This window comes from Arachis ipaensis, chromosome B06 (assembly GCF_000816755.2).
Source record: "Arachis ipaensis cultivar K30076 chromosome B06, Araip1.1, whole genome shotgun sequence".
NCBI lineage: Eukaryota > Viridiplantae > Streptophyta > Magnoliopsida > Fabales > Fabaceae > Arachis > Arachis ipaensis.
Genome location: NC_029790.2, coordinates 27828558 through 27850139, shown reverse-complemented (window position 1 = coordinate 27850139; position 21582 = coordinate 27828558). Strand labels below are relative to the sequence as shown.

Below are 21582 nucleotides of genomic sequence, written 5' to 3'. Positions count from 1 at the left end.
CGCTGTGAGGTATTATGTGTTTCTGTCATGTCCATGGTACCTTATAATAATATCTATAACATATTAACAAATCATCTTTATATATGGTACATTTTTTTTACTATATTAACTTTTTTATGCAAATAAGTGGAATCAAGTTTCCCTCTTGAGAAAGAAATTGTAGACAAATTAAAAAATATACTTGACAATCACAATCCCTTGGCCAGAATGTTTTGTTATGTTAGAGATCGATTTATGGATAGGAATCCTCCTAATATAAGATTAAAGTTAATCAAAAGAAGAGATACTAATGGTAGAAGGTATAACTTACCGACAACATCTGAAGTCGCTGTCATTATAGTTGATGATATTAATGAGTCTGTTCTTGATCGGGATATAATCATCAAGTCACGGTCCAATCAGCTAAAAAGGATTATAGTTGATGATATTAATGAGTCTGTTCTTGATCGGGATATAATCATCAAGTCACGGTCCAATCAGCTAAAAAGGATTGATGTTATTCATCCTTAATATCTTGCACTTCAGTATCCTTTACTATTTTTGTATGTTGAGGATGGATACAGATTTGGTATACAAACTTCTTTACAGTATGATTTTGATAGGACCAAGAAGAGGAAGACCATCGGCATGAGGGGATTTTTTTCGTATTGCTTGCAGATTAGATCCAATAAGTCTCCTATTTTGCTACATTCTGGTAGGTTGTTCCAACAATTCTTAGTGAATGCTTACACTATGGTTGAGGCTGAATGTTTGAGTTATTATAGATTTAACCAGCCAAAGTTAAGGGTTGAAAAGTACAAGGTATTCCATGAGACCTTTGTTAGTGGAGAAGCTGCTGCTGTTGCTACTGGACAGCGTATTATTTTGCCAAGCACAATTACTGGCGATCCAATGTACATGTTCAATAATTGCAAGGATGCATTTGCTATATGCAAGTATGATGGATATCCTTGCTTCTTTATTACAATTACTTCCAATCCTAAATGCGACAAGGTTAAAAGGTTATTACGTGGTACGGGGTTGTCACCACAGGATCGTCCTGATATAATAACTAGAATTTTCAAACTAAAGCTTAACAATTTAATAAGTGATTTTAAGATGGGTAGGCCATTTGGCAGAATTGTTGGATGTAAGTCTTCATACTCCCTTTTAACGTATTTTTAATAAATAATAACTATCAAATAAAATAAAATATTTATTGACTCTACAATTGTTTGTACTGTGGAATTTCAAAAGAGAGGACTACCTCATGCTCACATATTGTTATTCATGGACCCCTTGGACAAACCCAAATTCCTATCTGATTTAGAGAAGTTTATATCTGCTGAAATACCTGACATGTTTCGAAATCCAAAATTATTTTCAATAGTTGAAAAATTCATGGTGCATGATCCTTGCGGTAGACACAACAAAAATAGTACGTGCATGATAAATGGTCATCGTTCAAAGTTCTTTCCTAAACCCCTTAAATGAATGAATGTGATAGACGAAGCTGGACTCACTTAAATCAATTGTTGCCTCACTTCCGTAACTGGACTCGTAGACCGCGGCATTTGTCCCTGGAGGCGGTGTTGCCGTGGATGCGGGCTACTAATCGGTAGGAGACGGCGTCATCGCCATAGATGGAGGTACGTAGTTCTGGTTAGGGACCATGATGAATGGCTAGTCCGCTAAACCCACGACCTGTGGTGTCACTGGCATAGCCGAAGTAGAGGGAGAGGATCTAGAAGTCCCGGGGGTATCGGAAGAAATCCTCCCTCTATCTCGACCACGGTTATGATCACGACCAGCAGCCTGATCCGCAGCACCTCTGCTTGTCGAAATGTCTGCAAATATCAAATTATCAAACAATTAGCAGCGTTTTTCTCAGCAAAACCTAATGTATTAGTTCTAACATAACTTAATAAACCTCTAAATCCACTAATTAAAAAAAAAAACTAAACTAAACTAACTTCCCAAACTGATTAAAAATTAAAATTGGAATTCTAATCAAACCTAAACTAAATTAAACAAATCAAATTCCATAAGGTAAAGTGTATCAAACCTACAATATTAGGTAAGAAACCTTAAACATTCAAAATTCAAAAACGTCGGTCAATGGAAAAATAACAACTAACCAAACAATGTAATTAATTCAAAATAGCAAAAATAACAAAATAGCAATTAACACAGTGAATGAGCAGAATCAAACAATTAACCAAATAAATCCAGCAATAATTTCTCCATTAATTCAATCAGCAAACTCATAATAGTTCCAGACATTTTTTGTAACAATTCAGAACTTATAAATCTAAACCAAACTATCCTAACCACCTAAATCCATTAAAACAAAAAATTAAACTAACTAAACTAATTAAACCAATCTAATGAACTAAAACTAACTAACAGGATTAAAAAAAAACAAAAACAAAAAGTTCAAACATTGAACCTTGAATGCAGGGTGCAGAAAGCAACAAAAATGGAGGGAGGAAGGCGACGATAATGAAGCAAGGAACGGAGCATGCATTGAATTAATGAAGTCATATGAAGCATGCGTTATTAACGTTAGTGCACCACGCCTGGGCTTATATGTACATGGCCTTCATGCAACTCAAGGAAGGAAGTATCAATATTCCACACTAATTGGCGGCATCCCACGCCAATCATTCATATTTTGGGCTAAAGTTATTGAAGACGTGGTGGCGTCCCACGTGAGCTCAATGTACCACGCCAAATTGGTTGATTGAAGAAGGGGTTGTCTATTGAGGAACTTCATTGGCGTCCCAAGCCATTCCTCATCCGTGCCACGCCTGTCACACACTTTCACATCTTAGGCCAAAGATTGTTGAAGTCTTGATTGCTGTCCCACGCCATGACTCGAACGTACCACGCTAATGCTTCAATCCTTCATAATTTGGGCCACCTACAATTCAAATAGCTTTGGCATGCCACGGGAATGACATAGTGTGCCATGCTAGTGCTTTAAATGTTTAATTTTGGGCCAACTTCAATGAGTCGTGCCATGGAAAGCAAGCAAAGGCCAATTTGAGTTAGTTTTTTAGAAGCAATGTGTGCCATTCCACATCCAACCTTCCAGGATTCAATTTTTTCTCATTCATTCTTCAATTCTCCAAGGATCAAAAAAGTAGATTAAGTCCATGGAATTCATATCAATTTTCTTGAATTTAATGTAATTTGAATTTCATTTGAATTTACATTTTGTAATAGTTTGATGAACGGATTTTTGCTAGTAAAGAATTCACAATAAAATCTCGTTGAAAGTATAGTTTATAAACCAACAAAGAATCCTTTCATACAAAAATTTGTTTGTCACTAAAGCAAACCCAATAAAAATAAACCAAAGTATTCAAAACTCGGGTCGTCTCTCAAGGAATTGCAGGGAGGTGTAGTTATTATTGGTTATGAGATAGTATATTTTTGGGTTTTTGAAAGGTTGAACAAGGAATTTAAAAGACAAGAAAATAAAATAACAATTAAGAGAAGTCTTAACAAGTATTGAGAATTGAAATTCCTATCCTCATTATCATCATCAATTATGATAGTAAATGTCTTTTGCTCCCACTTAGTCAACCTCTAACCATGAAGGAAAGTCAAGTGGATGAATCAATTTGATTCCTCAAGTCCTAGTCAACTCTCAAGGAAAGACTAGAGTTAGTGGAATTTAAATCAACTAGCAAATCTCCAATACCAATCGATAAAAGACCTTTGATAATTCAAGTGTCTCCAATTAATCAATCCAAGTTAAGAATAGGAAAATCTAACTTAAAACCCTCCCAAACATTCTATCAAACACTTGAAAGGCACAACATAAAAACATAGAAAACTAGCAAGGAATATTAAATCCAAACAACCAATTTCAAACATTAATGACTAACAAATAATAGAAGAAGCAATATATATAAAATACCTCAAATTGCATTAAATAGAAAATCAAGTCTAACATGGAGAGTTCATAAGTTAAATTGGGAAAATAAACAAACCAACAAGGGAAGTAAATAAACTAAAGTACTAGAACAATTAAAGTAGAAGAAACCTAAATTGAAGCAAGGTAGAATTATGAAATTAAGAAAAGCTAAACCTAAGAATCCTAAAACCTAGAGAGAGGAGAGAGCCTCTCTCTCTAGAAAACTACATCTAAAACCTAAAATTATGTGAATGAATGAATGATTGGATGTGTGAATGAATGAATCAATGTGTTAATGATTTTTCCACTCTGCAGCCTCTAATCTATGTTTTTCGGGCTTAAAACTGGGCCAGAAGGAGCCCAGAAATTGCCCCCAGCGTCTTCTGCAATTTCTGCACGTGGCGCATGTCACGCGTACGCATCAGTCACGCATACGCGTCGATGGTCTTCTTCGCGTGTCATGCGTACGCGTCAGGTACGCGCACGCGTCGCCATGCACTCTCGCTTTTCGCGTGCACGCGTCAGGTACGCGCACGCGTCGTTCCTCGCTGGTCAGCTCCTTAGTTTCTTGTGTTCGTTCCATTTTTGCAAGCTTCCTTTCCATTCTCTAAGCCATTCCTGCCCTGTAAAGCCTGAAAACACTTAACACACAAATCACGGCATCGAATGGTATAAAAGGACATTAAAATACACAATTTAAAGGCGTAGGAAGCAAGTTTTCAATCATAGAACAAAATTGGGAAGGAATTGTAAAATCATGCAAATTGTATGAATAAGTGTGTAAAGACTTGATAAAAACCACTCCATTGAGCACAAGATAAACTATAAAATAGTGGTTTATCAATCTCCCCACACTTAAACATTAGCATGTCCTCATGCTAAGCTCAAGGAGATCAAAAGAATGAATGGGAAAAAGTAAGACTCATGAAATGCAACCTATATATGAATGCAACTATATGCTAAGATGTTTTTATCTTCTTGGTTAAAAGTAAACAAGTTCTCCAAGACAAACATAAATCTAATTTCACTAATTCAAATCATACAATAAAAGACAAGCAAACTTGTAAGAAGATAGCTCATGAAAGTAGGGAATATAGAATCAAGCATTGAACCCTCACTAGTAGTGTATATGCACTCTAATCTCTCAAGTGTCTAGGGTTAATCACTCTACTCTTCTCTAGTCATGCTTTCTAAACTTTGTTCTTCATCTAACCAAACAACAAATATTTAATGTACCAATGCAAACATCATGAGGTCTTTTCAAGGTTGTAATGGGGCTAAGGTAAGGGTGAGGATATATGTATGGCTAAGTGAGCTATAAATTGAATCTTTGACTAACCTAAGTTCTTACCTAACACACACACTCTCTATGTAATTCTAAAATCATGCCTAGCTACCCAAAATTTCCACTTTTTCACCAAATACTCATGTATCAAATTTTTCTTTAATTTCACCACATATGCATTGATCTTTTATTAAACTTAACATTGGGATAATTTTGTCCCATATTTATTTATTTATTTAATTATGTTGTAAATTTTTTTTATTTTATTTTTTGAATATGAAAGCAAACATAACATATCAATGCATATGGTTTTTTTTATCTCACATGAGTATGCATCCAAATTCTCTAATACTTTTGTCAATAAAATACAGCACAGTTTCATCAACCCAAGTTCCCACAGTTTCCCACACTTAATTGATACACAATCTCTATCTTAAGCTAACCAAAGATTCAATTGGGGTAATTAATTATTTTTCCAATTAAGTCTAGTGATGTGGTAATATAAAGAACAAATAGGGATTAAAAGGCTCAAAATGACAAACAAAGGTAATTGAATTGGTAGGCTATTTGAGATAAGTGAGCTAATAACAAATGATGGCCCCAATCATATGTATGCATGTAAATACACTAAACAATGGACATATAGAATGGAACAAACCATAGATTGAAATCATAGGGAAGAAAGCACACAAGAATAAAAATCATGGTTAAATAATGTAACCATATAATTAGGCTCAAAATCTCACAGGTTGTGTGTTCTTAGCTATAAACCATGTTCCAAATTACAATCTTCAAACAAGTTTAACACAATTTTTAATTTGAATTAGTGAAATACTATAAAAAGGGTCTTGAAAAAGAACTTATCACTCCAACCAAGTAGTGGTAGAAGAACATGCACAAAATCAAACAACATGCAATCAAACATGCAAATGCAACAATGACTACAAAGAAAATTAAACAATGGTGTTGAAAAGAAGGTAACTAACCCACAAAAGTCGGTATCGACCTCCCCACACTTAAAGATTGCACCGTCTTCGGTGCATGCTAAGATGTGCAAGTGGACGGGTGGCTACAACTGATGCTTTTTTCCAAAGATTGTGTAGATGGACTTGTCTGTCGCTCCATTGAGAAGCTTTTCTTTTTCCTTCTTCGGTGGCCATCCTGAAAGAAGAAGAAAAGGAAGAAAATTAACCCAAAAACAAAGATAAGAAAATAATTAAAACTTGGGTGGGTTAATGCCAAATAATGAGGGTCTCAATTACATGGTAGCTACAACATGCAAGTGAGAAAAACAGTAGAAGCTAATGGCATATCAATAGTGCAAAAATTGCAACAATGGGGAAGAGAGTGTGGGTAATGAAAGATAGTGTAAGTGCATGTCAATGCAAAAGGAACACAAGTATCATAAAAGATTGGCATTGACAGATAAATAATATCACCCAATAGTGTAAAACAAGTCACGAAGCACCAAAATAATACCAGAAAAGATACAACAGTTGAATAAGAACATTTAACACCAAAGGAGAAATAATAAACTTAGAACAGAAAATAAAAATATGCACAAGATTAAAATGTAATGAAGAAAAATATGCAAATGCAGTAAGTAAAAGAAATGGAAAGAGAATATGGATGAGAATGTAAAGGAATGAAGAAGAAGAAAGTAAGAAAGGAGGAGGAAAGAAGAAGAAAGGATAGAATAAAGGAGAAAGGAATGAAAAATGGGACGCAACGCGCGCGCGGGAATCACGCGTACGCATGAAAACTGAGTTGGCCATGCGACACGTAAGCGTCGCCCACGCGTACGGGTGGGTGGTCTGGAAGCAAAAGGACGCGCACGCGTCAGGAACACGTACGCGTGGGTGATTTTGTACCTCTAGCACAATTCCAGTGCGAGGGCAGCACAACTCTCGGGTTAGCACGCTTATTATGCCGATTTCCCTATCCACGCGTGCGCGTCAGGGATGCTTACGCGTGGATTGAAATTGCTTTAGGGGATGTGTACGCGTGATGTACGCATATGTGTGACCTTGCTTGTGCGCAAGGCACGCTTCCTGTGCCACTCCCGCGTAACTCTCGGGTTACTTCCTTAGTGTTGTGAAGTCACGCATGACACGTACGTGTCATAGACGCGTGCGCGTCAAACACCATTTTTTTACGCAGAATGCAGATGATAATGCAGAAATTATGAATGAATACTTGTGAAAGACAAAATAAAATAAAACTAGGAATGAAAAGGGACGATTATACCATGGTGGGTTGTCTCCCACCTAGCACTTTTAGTTAAAGTCCTTAAGTTGGACATTTGGTGAGCTCCTTGTCAGGGTGGCTTGTGCTTGAACTCATCTAGGAATCCCCACCAATGTTTGCAATTCCAATAGCCTTCGGGATCCCAAACTAGGCACATAAAGCCTTCAAGCAAGTTAAAGCAAGTGACAAGGCCCCAAAAGTGTTGATTGCTAGAATAAGTTCCGGGGTCCCGAACCTTGCTTTTGCACCCGTCTTCTTGTTGATCATCATTTTTCCACTTGGGTGGTGAGCAATCAGAATTCTCACTGAGACATCGAAACAACCTCATAGACCTATTCAATTGAGACTTATACCAACCATTGCACTTAGATCTTGAACATCCAACTATAACTATCCTAGGATTGTAATGCCAACCACTAATCATCTTCCTTTTACTCTTAACGCCACAAAGAGCTCTAAGTTGACCATCTGTCTCAAGTAAACCAAATTCAAGTGGAATGAGAAAGCTAAGGGATATGAATTTTACCCACTTGAATGTTGTATTGGATGGTAATGGTTTTGGGGGAGAGGTCTCTAACAACTTTAGCAAGGTGATTTCAAGCTCCATTCCCTTGTGCTCTTCCTTGACAACTTCCACCTCTTTGCAAGCTTCTTCAATTTCAATCCTTTGTTCAACAATTTCATCTAACTCCTCTCCATCACTTGAATCATAAATGGGAGGATGAGAGAAATCTACCTCCGCATTGCTTTCTATCTCATTGGGAGAAGGTTCTTCAAGTTCAAAGGATTCACCACAAAGAAGGTTTGATGCATGATCTTCATCACCAAGGGAACTCAACTCTTTCTTCATTCCCTCCAAGTCTTCATTCAACAACTGTTTTGGAGGTTGTGCACTCTCTTCCTCAACATCAAGTTCAATCTTCTTGGAGGGATTTTCTTCCACTCTAGATTCCCATGGAAGTTCCACATCTCCTAAGTCTTCAACCACTTCTTCCTCTTCTTCTATAATTTTGGCTTTCTCCACTTGCTCTAATACAAAATCGAACTCCTCCTTGATATCTTCCATCACTAATTCTTCAGCTACTCCTTCATCTTCAAGGGTCTCTACTTCCACATTTTGCGCCTTCTCATGCTTCTTATGAAGTATGGGTGCGTGAACCTGATCCATTAAGTCCCTAAGCCGATCCCTTCTCTCTTGTTCTGTGTCAATAGAATAATTGGGATCATGGTGCTCTTGGACTGATGCATCCACACGGGATATAAAAGCTTGGATAGTAGAGGTTAGACCAGTGAAAGCAGAGGTAAGTGTGGTTTGAAGCTCTATTTGCCTTTGGCGAATAACATTAAGGGTGTTATCATCCAGTGGAGGTTAGGATGGATAGGAGGGTTCATTATTTTGGTTAAAGGGTTCATAATAGGAAGGTGGTTCTTGGTAAGGGTATGGAGATGGTGAATATTGAGGTGGTGGTTCTGGATATGGTTCATATGGTTCGTATGGTGGTTGGTGTGGTGGATAAGGATTAGGGTCATATGGAGGCGAATGGTGAAAATGGGCTTGTGAGTAAGGTGGTTCAAAGCTATGTTGAGGAGGTAGTCCATAGGTATGTGGTGGTGGTCGGTGACACGTACAAGAAGGACTACCACATCCATTCGATTGGTATGCATTAGGATTGGAGTTATACATGTGTGAGACCAGAGGAGGTTGTTGCCAAGAAGGTTGTCCGTAAGCTTGAGGCTCCTCCCACCTTTGATTGTCCCATCCTTGATGCATGTTCTCATTATAGCTTCCATTTCCTCAACATAGTTTGAACCAAACTCATAGCCAAAGGGGTGAGAATTCATAGTAGCAAATAAAAGCAAAAACTAATAAAAATAAGCAACTAAGTCCTAGAACTAACAAAGACTAACAAACAAGCAAAAAGTAAATATTAACAATAACCAATAATAAGGCACACGTTTGCAATTCTCCGGCAACGGCGCCATTTTGATGAACAGATTTTTGCTAGTAAAGAATTCACAATAAAATCTCGTTGAAAGTATAGTTTCTAAACCAACAAAGAATCCTTTCATATAAAAATTTGTTTGTCACTAAAGCAAACTCAATAAAAATAAACCGAAGTATTCAAACATCGGGTCGTCTCTCAAGGAATTGCAGGGAGGTGTAGTTATTATTGGTTATGAGATAGTATATTTTGGGGTTTTTGAAAGGTTGAACAAGGAATTTAAAAGACGAGAAAATAAAATAACAATTAAGAGAAGTCTTAACAAGTATTGAGAATTGGAATTCCTATCCTCATTATCATCATCAATTATGATAGTAAATGTCTTTTGCTCCCACTTAGTCAACCTCTAACCATGAAGGAAAGTCAAGTGGATGAATCAATTTGATTCCTCAAGTCCTAGTCAACTCTCAAGAAAAGACTAGAGTTAGTGGAATTCAAATCAACTAGCAAGTCTCCAATACCAATCAATAAAAGACCTTTGATAATTCAAGAGTCTCCAATTAATCAATCCAAGTTAAGAATAGGAAAATCTAACTTAAAACTCTCCCAAGAATTCTATCAAACACTTGGAAGGCACAACATAAAAACATAGAAAACTAGCAAGGAATATTAAATCCAAACAACCAATTTCAAACATCAATGACTAACAAATAATAGAAGAAGCAATATATATAAAATACCTCAAATTGCATTAAATAGAAAATCAAGTCTAACATGGAGAGTTTATAAGTTAAATTGGGAAAATAAACAAACCAACAAGGGAAGTAAATAAACTAAAGTACTAGAACAATTAAAGTAGAAGCAACCTAAATTGAAGCAAGGTAGAATTCTGAAATTAAGAAAAGCTAAACCTAAGAATCCTAAAACCTAGAGAGAGGAGAGAGCCTCTCTCTCTAGAAAACTACATCTAAAACCTAAAATTATGTGAATGAATGAATGATTGGATGTGTGAATGAATGAATCAATGTGTTAATGATTCTCCCACTCTGCAGCCTCTAATCTATGTTTTTCGGGCTTAAAACTGGGCTAGAAGGAGCCCAGAAATCGCCCCCAGCGTCTTCTGTAATTTCTGCACGTGGCGCATGTCACGCGTATGCGTCAGTCATGCATACGCGTCGATGGTCTTCTTCGCGTGTGACGCGTATGCGTCAGGTACGCGCACGCGTCGCCATGCACTCTCGCTTTTCGCGTGCACGCGTCTGGTACGCGCACGCATCGTTCCTCGCTGGTCAGCTCCTTAGTTTCTTGTATTCCTTCCATTTTTGCAAGCTTCATTTCTATCTTCTAAGCCATTCCTGCCCTGTAAAGCCTAAAAACACTTAACACACAGATCACGGCATTGAATGGTATAAAAGGACATTAAAATACACAATTTAAAGGCGTAGGAAGCAAGTTTTCAATCATAGAACAAAATTGGGAAGGAATTGTAAAATCATGCAAATTGTATGAATACGTGTGTAAAGACTTGATAAAAACCACTCCATTGAGCACAAGATAAACCATAAAATAGTGGTTTATCAGTTGTAAATAGAGGTAGGGTCACTATACAAAAACATCATTGGGAAGGAGGTCTTGAGACCCTCTTTCTCCCTTCCCCTCTTCCATCTTCTTCCTTATCCATTTTGTATTTCTTTGGTTATGAGTTCTTAACTCTCTTTATTGGGAGAGAGAGCTCTATTGCAATTCAATGGTTTAATTTGTTTGATTCTTCATCTTCAATTTTTCTTTCATCTAATTCTTTAGAAAAAATATTCATTCTTCAATCCAAGGATTATAGAATTCTATGAAAACTTGAGAGAAGGATTATAGAATTGAGTTTGAAGATCTTTCTCCCAATTTGGTGAATTTGAGTTTGGGATTGATATGTGACATGTAATCAACCCATAACTTGATTCATGAAATTGTGTGGCTCTAAATCAGAGACCAATTTTTATCTCTTCTCATGAGTAATTAGATCAAGAAATTGGCAATTGATCAAGTTAAGAGAGATTGAATTACCAAGACATTAGAATTTAATCACTTATGATTTGTCAAGAGATCAATGATTGCATGATTGAAGAGGAGATGAAAATTATTGATTATGAGAATGCAACATTGACAAACCCCAATTTGACGGTTTGTTTTGTATTTATTTTTGGGGATTTTATCACCTTTTACCCATATTTATTCAAGAAATAGCATGGTTTTGTATATTCTCCTTTAATTGTGCTTGAATGTGAAAACATGCTTTTTAGGACTCAAAATAGCTAAATTTAATTCACCTTGATTCTATTAGATGCCTTGATATGTTTGTTAAGTGATTTAAGGTTTAGGAGGCAAAGATTGGATCAAGGGAATGAAGGAAGAAAGCATGAAAAGTTGGAGAACTCATGAAGAAATGAAAGAACCGGAAAGCTGTCAAGCCGACCTCTTCGCACTTAATCGGCCATAACTTGAGCTACGGAGGTCCAAATGATGCGGTTCCAGTTGGGTTGGAAAGCTCTAGAATCTAGAATTGAAGAAAACCCCTCCAAGATGATTGAAATTGATGCTAGGAAGGAAAGTGCACACCTTCCAAGACATATTCCATATGAAGATTTGGATGGGATAGAGCAAGAAGTTAGTTCCCTTGGTGATGAAGATCAAGCATCAAGTCCTAGTAGTGGAGAATCCTTTGAACTTGAAGAACCTTCTCCCGGTGCATTTGAAAAGGTTGTGGAGGTAAACTCCTTTCACCCTCCCAATTATAGTTTGATTAAGGGAAAAGGCTTAGATAGTTTGATTATTAATGAACAAAGGATTGAATTAGAGAAATCTTGTGAAGAGATGGAAGTCCCTAGAAATAAAAGAACGGGGGTTGGTTATGTTTTGTCAAGATCTTTGGAAGCATCTTTGCCTAGGTGGCCACCTACTCCTTCATTTGAGTGGGTGAAAATTATTTCTACTAGCTTTATTATCCCACTTGAATATGGTTTGCTTGAAACGGATGGCCAACTTAGGAAGCTTTGTGGGATGAAGCGTAAACGAAAAAGGTTTTGTGGTTGGCGTTGCAAATCAATGCTCATTATGGTTGATGCATCAAACATGAGATATAAAGGTTGGAGTAGTGCTCAAATAGATGGGTCTAGGAGGATTGTTGGCCACTATATAGAGAATTCACCTTACTCACCACCCGGTTGGACTAATAATGATGATCAACCTCAAGACGGGTATGAAAACAAAGTGTGGGATCCCGGATTACAAGAAGAGGATCAACTTTGGGAGCCCCAAGCTTGTGAAGAACTCCATCAAGACTTGGCTCAATCTATGAAGAATCTTGGGGCACAATGGAGAACCAAGCATTGGTGGGAGTTCCAAGATGAATACAAGCACAAGCCACCTTGATGAGGAGCTCCCCATAAGTCCAACTTAAAGACAATAAACAAAAGTGCTAGGTGGGAGACGACCCACCATGGTAAAATCCTTTCATTTTCTCTTTTGTATATATTGGTAGAATTAGTTTAATTTCATGTTTTATTTAGTTAGTTGAGTATGTTTGGTAGTTTAAGTATGTTAAATAAGGTTTTATGGTGTTTTGGTAGCTGTTTGGAGGTTTGGAATGCTTGGATGGGTGCAAAAACATAGAAAATTTTTTTGAAAAACAGAGCACCATCCACGCGTACGCGTACATGGCGCGTACGCGCACTTCCAGCATTTTCGACCATCCACGCGCGCGCGCCATGCGTGCGTACGCGTGGATTGAGAAGTTCCAACCTCCATACATTTTCTAGAGAGTTGTGCCTGCGCCGCGCCAACGTTGTGCCTCTAGCACAAACCCCACTTGCGCACACGCGCACATGACGCGTACGCGCCACTCTCGAAATAAGCCAACGACGCGCGCGCGCCATGCGTGCGTACGCGTGGATGCCCTTTCTTCCATCCACTTTTCTTTTCTTCTCCTCTTTCCAATTCTTTCCTTCTCCTTTCTTCTTCCATTCTCCTACCCCTCATCCAACACTTCCAAACACCATGGTAGTGATTTACCTCATTCCAACAATGTATGCTTCTTTGCTTTTATATCTTCTCATCTTATGGTGTTATATTTTTGTTTTTCATAATGAATGCACCACAAGCAACCATGGAAGCGGAAGAAAGAACACATAGCAATCCGGAGAGTCGCCGTACCCCCTTGCTCATCTTTGATTGCACCGAGGACGGTGCAAACTTTTAAGTGTGGGGAGGTCGTCCGACCGGTCGGCAATTTTGGGTGACAAATTTCTAATCCCAACACTTTTGCATTTCATTTTAGGTTTTTTTGGATTTTTGTTGCATTTTCTTATTTTTGCATATATATACACAATAAGCTTAGTCAAAATAATGAAATTTTCCAAGGATTTCTATCTATAGGGCACCAATTGATTTGAGTGGAAAACTTTTCATAGAACTTGCTTGAATTATATATTTTGTGGAACATGATTTATGAGCTAAGAACACAAGCTTGTGAGATTTGAGCCTAACGGTGTGGTTACATCTTATAACCACTTATTTTTCCTTCTTGTGTGCATTATTCTCTTTCTATGATTGTAATCTTTGATTTGTTTGAATCTATATGTCCCATTATTCCTTGTATTCATGCATTTATGTGATTGAGGCCATCATTTCATTTAGCTCATTTATCCAAATAGCCTACCTTTTATCTTCCATTGTTAGCCAAATTTGAGCCTACGATTAACCCATTTTGTTCTTAATTTAGCACATTACAAGCCTTAAAGCGAAAAAACAATGAATGTCCTTTATTTGGATCTTTGATTAGCTTAGGCTAGAGTGTGTGTATCATTCAAGTGTGGGAACCTTGGGACATTGGGTGAATAAAAGGGTAGTTTTGTATTATTATTGTAAATATTGGGAATTGGGTACATGCTCATGTATTGATTAAATGTATAGACCTTATGCATTGGTACTCTTGTATATAGTTTGAAAGAAAGAAAAAATGAGAAAAAAAAAATATATGAAAAGTATAGAAAAAAATGGAAAAAGAAAGAAAACGAAAAAGAAAGAAATAAAAAGGGGACAAAATGCCCCAAGGTGAAGCTCAATAAGATCAATGCATATGAGTTGTGAAATGAAAAGAAAATGCATGAGTATGTGAAAAAGTGAGAAAATGGGTAGTTAGCCCTTGTGCATATATGTTTCTTGGGAATTGATTTATTTTGACCAAGCACTTGCATTCATTTAGATAGTTGCATATAGGTAGATTGCATTTAGTTAGTTTCCATTGAATAAATGCCATACCCTTACTTCATTCTTGGTTTAAGCATGAGGACATGCTTGGTTTAAGTGTGGGGAGGTTGACAAACCCCAATTTGACGGTTTGTTTTGTATTGATTTTTGGGGATTTTATCACCTCACTACAAGAAAAACACCCATTCAGGTACACTTGAAAAGTGTAGCCAAAAGTGAAAAAAAATTATGCCTTAGGCTACGGCTACGCTTTTTAGGCTACGACTACGCTTTTTGGGGTGATTCCTATTCGGCCGTTGCCTATTCTCAAAGGCTACGCTTTTCTGCACCAAAGGCTACGCTTTTGGCGTTTGGGAATAGGCTACGCTTTTCAAGTGATGCTGTCCAGGACCAAAGGCTACGCTTTTCAGCTTCTATTTTTGCCAGAATAGGCTACGCTTTTCAACGCTACTGCATCACTTGTAAAGCGTAGCCACATTGTATACTATGGCTACCATTTATAAGTGTAGCCTTAGGTCCCTCTTTTTTTTTAAATTTTCTGTATATATATATATATATATATATATATATATTCTAATAATTTTTTGTACATAATATTTAGTAATATGATTACATGTATCATTTTATATTTTTAATTAAATGAGTTAAATATTATAAAATAAAAATAAATGCAAAATAATAAATAATTTATTTAAATAATAAAAATGATCTTTCAACAAAAAATATATTTATAATGAACCAAAAGTATTGGAATGAACATAATTTTAAATATTTATACATCTCACACTAAATTAAACATACACACTAAATTAAACATATTCTAAATCAATTATCCATCTCAAAATCTGGCCTAAAGAGCATTTTTCTAGGAGGGACTATTAAAAATCAAGCTGGATGAGCAAGCATTACTGTCATAATCAAGATTCTCCTCTTCTATTGTTCTCACCGGGTGAATAGTGCTTGAAATTGTAGATATGCTTGGGCTGAGTTTGAGTCTGAAGGAGACAGCATTTTGACAGCAACTTCAGTATCACCTACATAGCCATGATACACTGTTCCAGATGCTCCTTTTCCCACAAACCTTTTAAAATTTTTGGTAATTTTTTGGACTTCAACATAGCTAAATTGTTGTTTATTTGACTCTAACTCCATCTTTATTCTTGAATATACTCTCAGATTTCCCATTTCAGAGGCTACTGTATGTGGAAACAATGCATTGAGTAAAATATAAAGTTAACTGTCTTAGAAATTAAACCAAACATAGAAGATTATCATGTACCTCTATGTCTTTTGAATATAAAAAAGAAGTGATTGCTGTTGCTAGAATAACAAAACCTCCACCTAGTGATGCCACCAATGGAACCACAACTTTATTACTATTGCTGCATGAACCTGAATAACAAAGACCTTGATTTCCTCCAAAACTTGCATTTACAATAATAATAAAAGCACTGCTTAGTAGTAATCAACAAAAGTTGCACTACAATAAGACTAGACATTTTTGTTTCACAAACTGGTAATTAAAAGTCACAACCAAGTGACAACAAAAAAAAATCTGATAATTAAAGTAAAAGAGGTGCAATACAATTTTTACAACAACTTAATAACTAATTTGTTGAAAGATCTAAAAGAGTGAGATGCTGAAGGTTTGAAACTTGAAAGTGATGATAGGATATAACCGCTTAAATAACTTGATGACAAAATCAAAGTTAGATACGTGTAAGGTGTAACACCTTGTTTTGGATGTTACACTACTAGAACCTACGGTACAATTTTTCTCTTACTACTTTAAAGATTGAATTGAAATAGCATTGCTTGTCTTTACTGTTTCCTTGAATGTCAAACATACTAATAATAAAACTTTCTTTTTAAATGAAACCTGCACACTAAGTGTTTAATAAACATGTTAGTAACAGAAAATATTACTATTTGGAACTGAAATTTGAGGTATAAACTATAAAACATACCTGGTTTTGAGCATGCCATTATTTGAATTCTCTCTGAGTTGCATTGGAACTGCTCCTGTTAGCTGATTCCCTTCCAGGTTCCTTCATTGGAGGAAAAATGTTGTGTTGTCACTTATTTTTTATTTTATAAATTCATTTAGAAATAAGTTTTCAATATGAAAATATCTGACTTACAGAACTTTCAAGGAATGAAGTTGAGATAAGAAATAAGGCACTGATCCTGTCAAACTGTTGTTTGATAAATCCCTGAAATTGGAACAAATTATTTTTACTCAACTCTTGAAATTTAGACCTCAGCATTTATAATTGTACATCTGATGGATTCAGTGGCTTACAAATATCCTATTGACTTCAAATTGGATATGGCTGATGCTATATTTCCAGTTAAACCACTGGAAGATAAGTTCCTACAACCATCATGATTATAAATAAGTTTCATCAATTTCATCCAAGAGAAAACTATGTAGTTTCATCTATTATAAAATTAACCAAAACTTATAAGTATATGATCCTTGGAGAAGAAGAACCAGCATAGCTGCAATTAACACCATCCCACATGTAACTTAGTGGAATGCATGGATCTCCTTGCCAATTTCTTTTTATCCCATAATTTGACTTCACATTCATGATAGCAGAAGTTGTTCTCATAAATATGAGAACTAATAAGTCAATAAAAGATGAGGTCAGTAAAAAGCTTTTCCTACAAAGTAAAAAGCTTCTTCCACCATGGTCTTAACCAAGGTGTCAGTAAAAAGCTTTTCCTACAAAAATTTAAATTCAAAATAAGCATGATTACAAGAAAGGCTTCAAGCTGATATCCATTTACATAGAATCAGCTTCATAATCCATAATGCATTACAATTTCTAAGAGTTGCATCAAAACCGAAGTTCATATTCTTTCTGCAATAGCACCGCAAATAGAAGTCTTTTACGAAAAACAAAATGCCGACATTGCTTTTACATACATCACCCTTGATATGAAAACTATTAATCACAATCCGAGTAGTTTCGATCAATGGCTTTGCAAGCATCAAAATACTCATTTCATTTATGTCCCAATCCAAACTTGGTTTTAGGATTCGTTGTGAAATACTAAGAAAATGTTCATTTCATTTGTGTCTGAATCAAAACTTAATCATGTGAAATATTCTTAATAAAATATCTAAAACTACTATTTTTCAGGTTATAATATTGAAATGTGAAGGAAGTAAAACCTGATCACCGATAGTTGACCATCGCATCCCTTGAAGACACACACTAGGAGGGTATGAACCCAATGGAATAAAGAATCTAATCAGCTTTCACATAAAATAAATCAAGAATTATTATCCAAACCATCAACAATACAACACTCAAGAACTAGAATAACATGTTCAAAGTTCACTAACTAAAGCTAATTCTAATTTGAAATCCTAATTCAAACTAAGTTAAACCTAAAAATTCAAGTCTAATTAATTTCATACAAAATCTAAACAACAAAATTAAAATTAACCTAGAGACTTCATCAGCTACAAGATCAGAAAAAATGGAACCTGGTGCAAATTGACAAATATGAGTTACAGGGAGAGGGGGAGGATGCTGTTTAAACTTAGAAAAGATGGTCATACCAATCCAAAGTTCTTTACCTCTTAATTTGACCCAAAATGCCAATGTTGCAGCAAGTGAAATCCCACATAGGTAGAATGCTCCTAGATTTATGAAAGGCCCAAGGTGCTGCCATCCACAGCCTCTAGATATGCAAATAGAAGATTTATGGTAGATAGTATTTAATCTAACCTGGTAGCAGCCCCAATTCCAAAAGGAATAGAATAGTGTTAAGATCGTATCGAGACTGCACAAGAAAAATCTGACTTAGATTTCTAACAAGAAAAGTTATGCTATGTTATAAAACTTACCAAACTGAAAGAACTGATGTTTCAAGTTCTGGATCTGCTAAAATGATAGAATCAAAATTCAGTAAATAATCTCAACCAGAGGAAACAGAACATAGTTCATAAGGTATTAGTTATACTATAGGAATCTCAAATCTAGCATTTAATTATATATAAAATGCAGTCAATTACAACATGAAGCAAACAATAAGTTTTGTTACCAATTTAGAATTATGGACCTGACTCAACTCTAAAAGCAATTTCATAGGAGAATGCTATTTGGCCATATTCCTAGACGATATCCATATGGAACTTGTCAATTACAAAAGCAATCATCAAAAAAGGAAACATAAAACCATATAAATTCACTCAATTGTTTAGAGCTTCACACATTTATCTGATGTTATCAATCCAAATATCATCATCACCTAAACAACTGAATGAGCACTTTCAGCTTCCAACATCAATTAAGATGAAAAAAATTCTCATAAGCTGCACACAAAAAAAAGATACTCACCCTGTACTAACTCTGGACTCAACTAACTTGGAGAGCTGTGTCAATGCCTCCCTTGAAAGCTTAACTTTCTAAATGTCACTGTCCTGCCTGTACCCTTCATCTTCAACAACAAATCCATGTCCTGATTTTATTTCTGTACACCAAAACCAACATAAAAATAAAAACAATAATCAATCAGATAAATAACAGATTAAATCTTGTTTGCCTACAAAAAACACAGCTTAATTCCATGTAAAACACCCAAAGCAAAGAAAACATAACCAAAAAAAGCATCAGACAGGAATATAGCTTGAAGCTGGAAATTGAAAGCAACCACTATGTTCAAGGAATGCGTATGAACCAAGACATCAATCAGAATATTTCAATGTGAAACCTGTTCTTTTCACTAATTTTTCCTTCAGATACTAAACTAATTGAAAACCTAAAATTAGAACCCGAAAACCCCCAAAAATTCACAGAACTAATTGAAAATTGATACATACCTTCTCTATCTCAATTAGCCACTATCAAAACTATAGACACCTTCGAACTGAAAAGTGAGAGTGAGTTACAGAATGAGCGAGAAAGAGAGGTTACAGAACAGAGAATGCTTACCTGGTGACAGAGGATACAACCATGGTGATGAGCGGCGATGGTGAAGAAGAGATGAGCGGTGACGCAACGGCTTGGAGACGGTGCAGCAGCTCAGCGGCGAGCTCCAGTCGACGGCAGCGCGGCGACAGAGCACAACGGCAGTGAGACATCCCTTCGAGATCCTCAGCGGCGATACAGCAGCCTGGCAGTGGCAGAACGGCGACGACAACAAGCCCTAGCAGCGGCGGTTTCAGCGGCGACAGAGCACCCCTTTCTTCTCTCCTCCATTGCGTTTTCTCTTTTCCTCAAGCTCTCTCTCTCTCTCTCTCACTGGCATTCGACGACGACGACGGCAGAGCCCTAGCCAGTTAGCCGCCGTCGTTCTCTCCTTCCTTCCCTCTCCTCTCTTCTTCTTCTTCCCGTTCTCCCCTTAGCTTTCTGATTTCTTCCCTCTTTTTTGTGTCTGTTGAGTGAGGATGAGGGTGTGTGTTGCGTGAGTGAGGAGGGACTGAGGGTGATCGAGGGTAAACAAAATGGGTTACTTCTGAAGCGCAATTTGATATTTTAATATTAGGAGACACTTCTGAAGCGCACCCAAAACTTAACAAATGGGTTACTTTTTAAAAGTGCCCCCTTTGGTTTAAAAAGTGTACTCATAGCTTTTTAGATTTGGCTATGCTTTATAAGTGATATTTAAAATGTCTAAGGAGACGCTTTTGAAGTGATGCCTCAATAGTGTTTCCTTTTCTCTTATAAAAGGGCACCATGCGAAAAAGCGTAATAGGCTACACTTTTCAAATGTAGCTTAAAAAAAGTGTGGCTGAATGGGTGTTTTTCTTGTAGTGCCTTTTACCCATATTTATTCAAGAAATAGCATGGTTTTGTATATTCTCCTTTAATTGTGCTTGAATGTGAAAACATGCTTTTTAGGACTCAAAATAGCTAAATTTAATTCACCTTGATTCTATTAGATGCCTTGATATGTTTGTTAAGTGATTTAAGGTTTAGGAGGCAAAGATTGGATCAAGGAAATGAAGGAAGAAAGCATGAAAAGTTGGAGAACTCATGAAGAAATGAAAGAACCGGAAAGCTGTCAAGCCGACCTCTTCGCACTTAATCGGCCATAACTTGAGCTACGGAGGTCCAAATGATGCGGTTTCAGTTGGGTTGGAAAGCTAACATCCGGGGCTTCGAAACGATATAAGATTTGCTATGGTTGAACCGCACATGGTGACGCGTACGTGCATAGTACGCACACGCGCTGTTGCTGCCACCTAGTTCACTTAAAGCAAAACGTGGCCAGCGAATTCTAAAGCCTTGTGGGCCCAATCCAACTCATTTCAGATGCTATTTAAGCCAAGGATTGAAGAGGGATCAATATACTTTAATCATTAGTCATAGTTTAGTTTTAGAAGTAGTTTTAGAGTTTTAGAGAGAGAAGCTCTCACTTCTCTCTAGAATTAGGATTAGGATTAGGTTTAGTTCTTAGATCTAGATTTTTAATCTTTGCTTTTTTCCTCTTCTATCTCTCAATTCTTTGTTGCTACATTCATCTTCTTCTATTCTTTTATTGTAATTTCCTTTATGTTGTTCTTATATTTTGTTGTAGATCTAGTATTGTTCCTTCTACTTTCTTCTAATTCAATAAGAGGTAATTCATAATAATTGTTCTTCTTTGCTTTTCTATTGTTGATCTCTTGCCTTGTTTATTGTAATTCCTAGGGAGAACGACCCGAGGTCCAATACTTTGGTTTATAAATTTTAGGGGTTTGTACTAGTGACAAACAATCTTTTGTATGAAAGGATTATTGTTTGGTTTAGGAACTATACTTGCAACGAGAATTCATTTGTGAAATTCTAAACCATCAAAAATCCGTTCGTCAAACATCTCTTGATCCAAATGTTCTTCCCATTCTTAATTCTTGCAATTTACATTTTCAGTATTTACATTCTTGCACTTTACATTCCAGCAATTCAAATTCCAAGTTATTTACATTCATGTCATTTACTTTTTTG

General features: G+C 36.4%; 1 protein-coding gene across 13 annotated transcripts; it reads right to left on the bottom strand.

Moving 5' to 3' along the window:
* Positions 15873-19808, bottom strand: LOC107648720 (probable LRR receptor-like serine/threonine-protein kinase At1g05700). Of its 13 annotated transcripts, none has more exons than XM_021104327.1 (10): positions 19588-19808; positions 18994-19126; positions 18501-18537; positions 18231-18436; positions 17834-17895; positions 17105-17237; positions 16941-17012; positions 16780-16851; positions 16606-16686; positions 15873-16068 (listed from the first exon to the last, which is right to left on the bottom strand). In XM_021104327.1, exons 4-10 carry the CDS (start codon positions 18323-18325, stop codon positions 15888-15890), a joined length of 696 nt encoding a protein of 231 aa, XP_020959986.1. In that variant the 5' UTR covers positions 18326-18436; positions 18501-18537; positions 18994-19126; positions 19588-19808; the 3' UTR covers positions 15873-15887. The 13 variants fall into 13 exon arrangements, with proteins under 13 accessions (XP_020959986.1, XP_020959988.1, XP_020959987.1 ...); XM_021104329.1 differs by having other exon boundaries at positions 18231-18381; XM_021104328.1 differs by having other exon boundaries at positions 18231-18376.

Bases quoted from the DNA above. Each gene is read 5' to 3' on its own strand.
- LOC107648720 (XM_021104332.1), bottom strand. From the start codon at position 18,325: ATGGCAGCACCTTGGGCCTTTCATAAATCTAGGAGCATTCTACCTATG. The intron at 17,238-17,833 runs CTATCGGTGATC...GAACAACTTCTG, and splicing joins TCAAGGGATGCGATGGTCAA to CTATCATGAATGTGAAGTCA. The intron at 17,013-17,104 runs ATAAGTTTTGGT...TGATGGTTGTAG, and splicing joins TCTCCAAGGATCATATACTT to GAACTTATCTTCCAGTGGTT.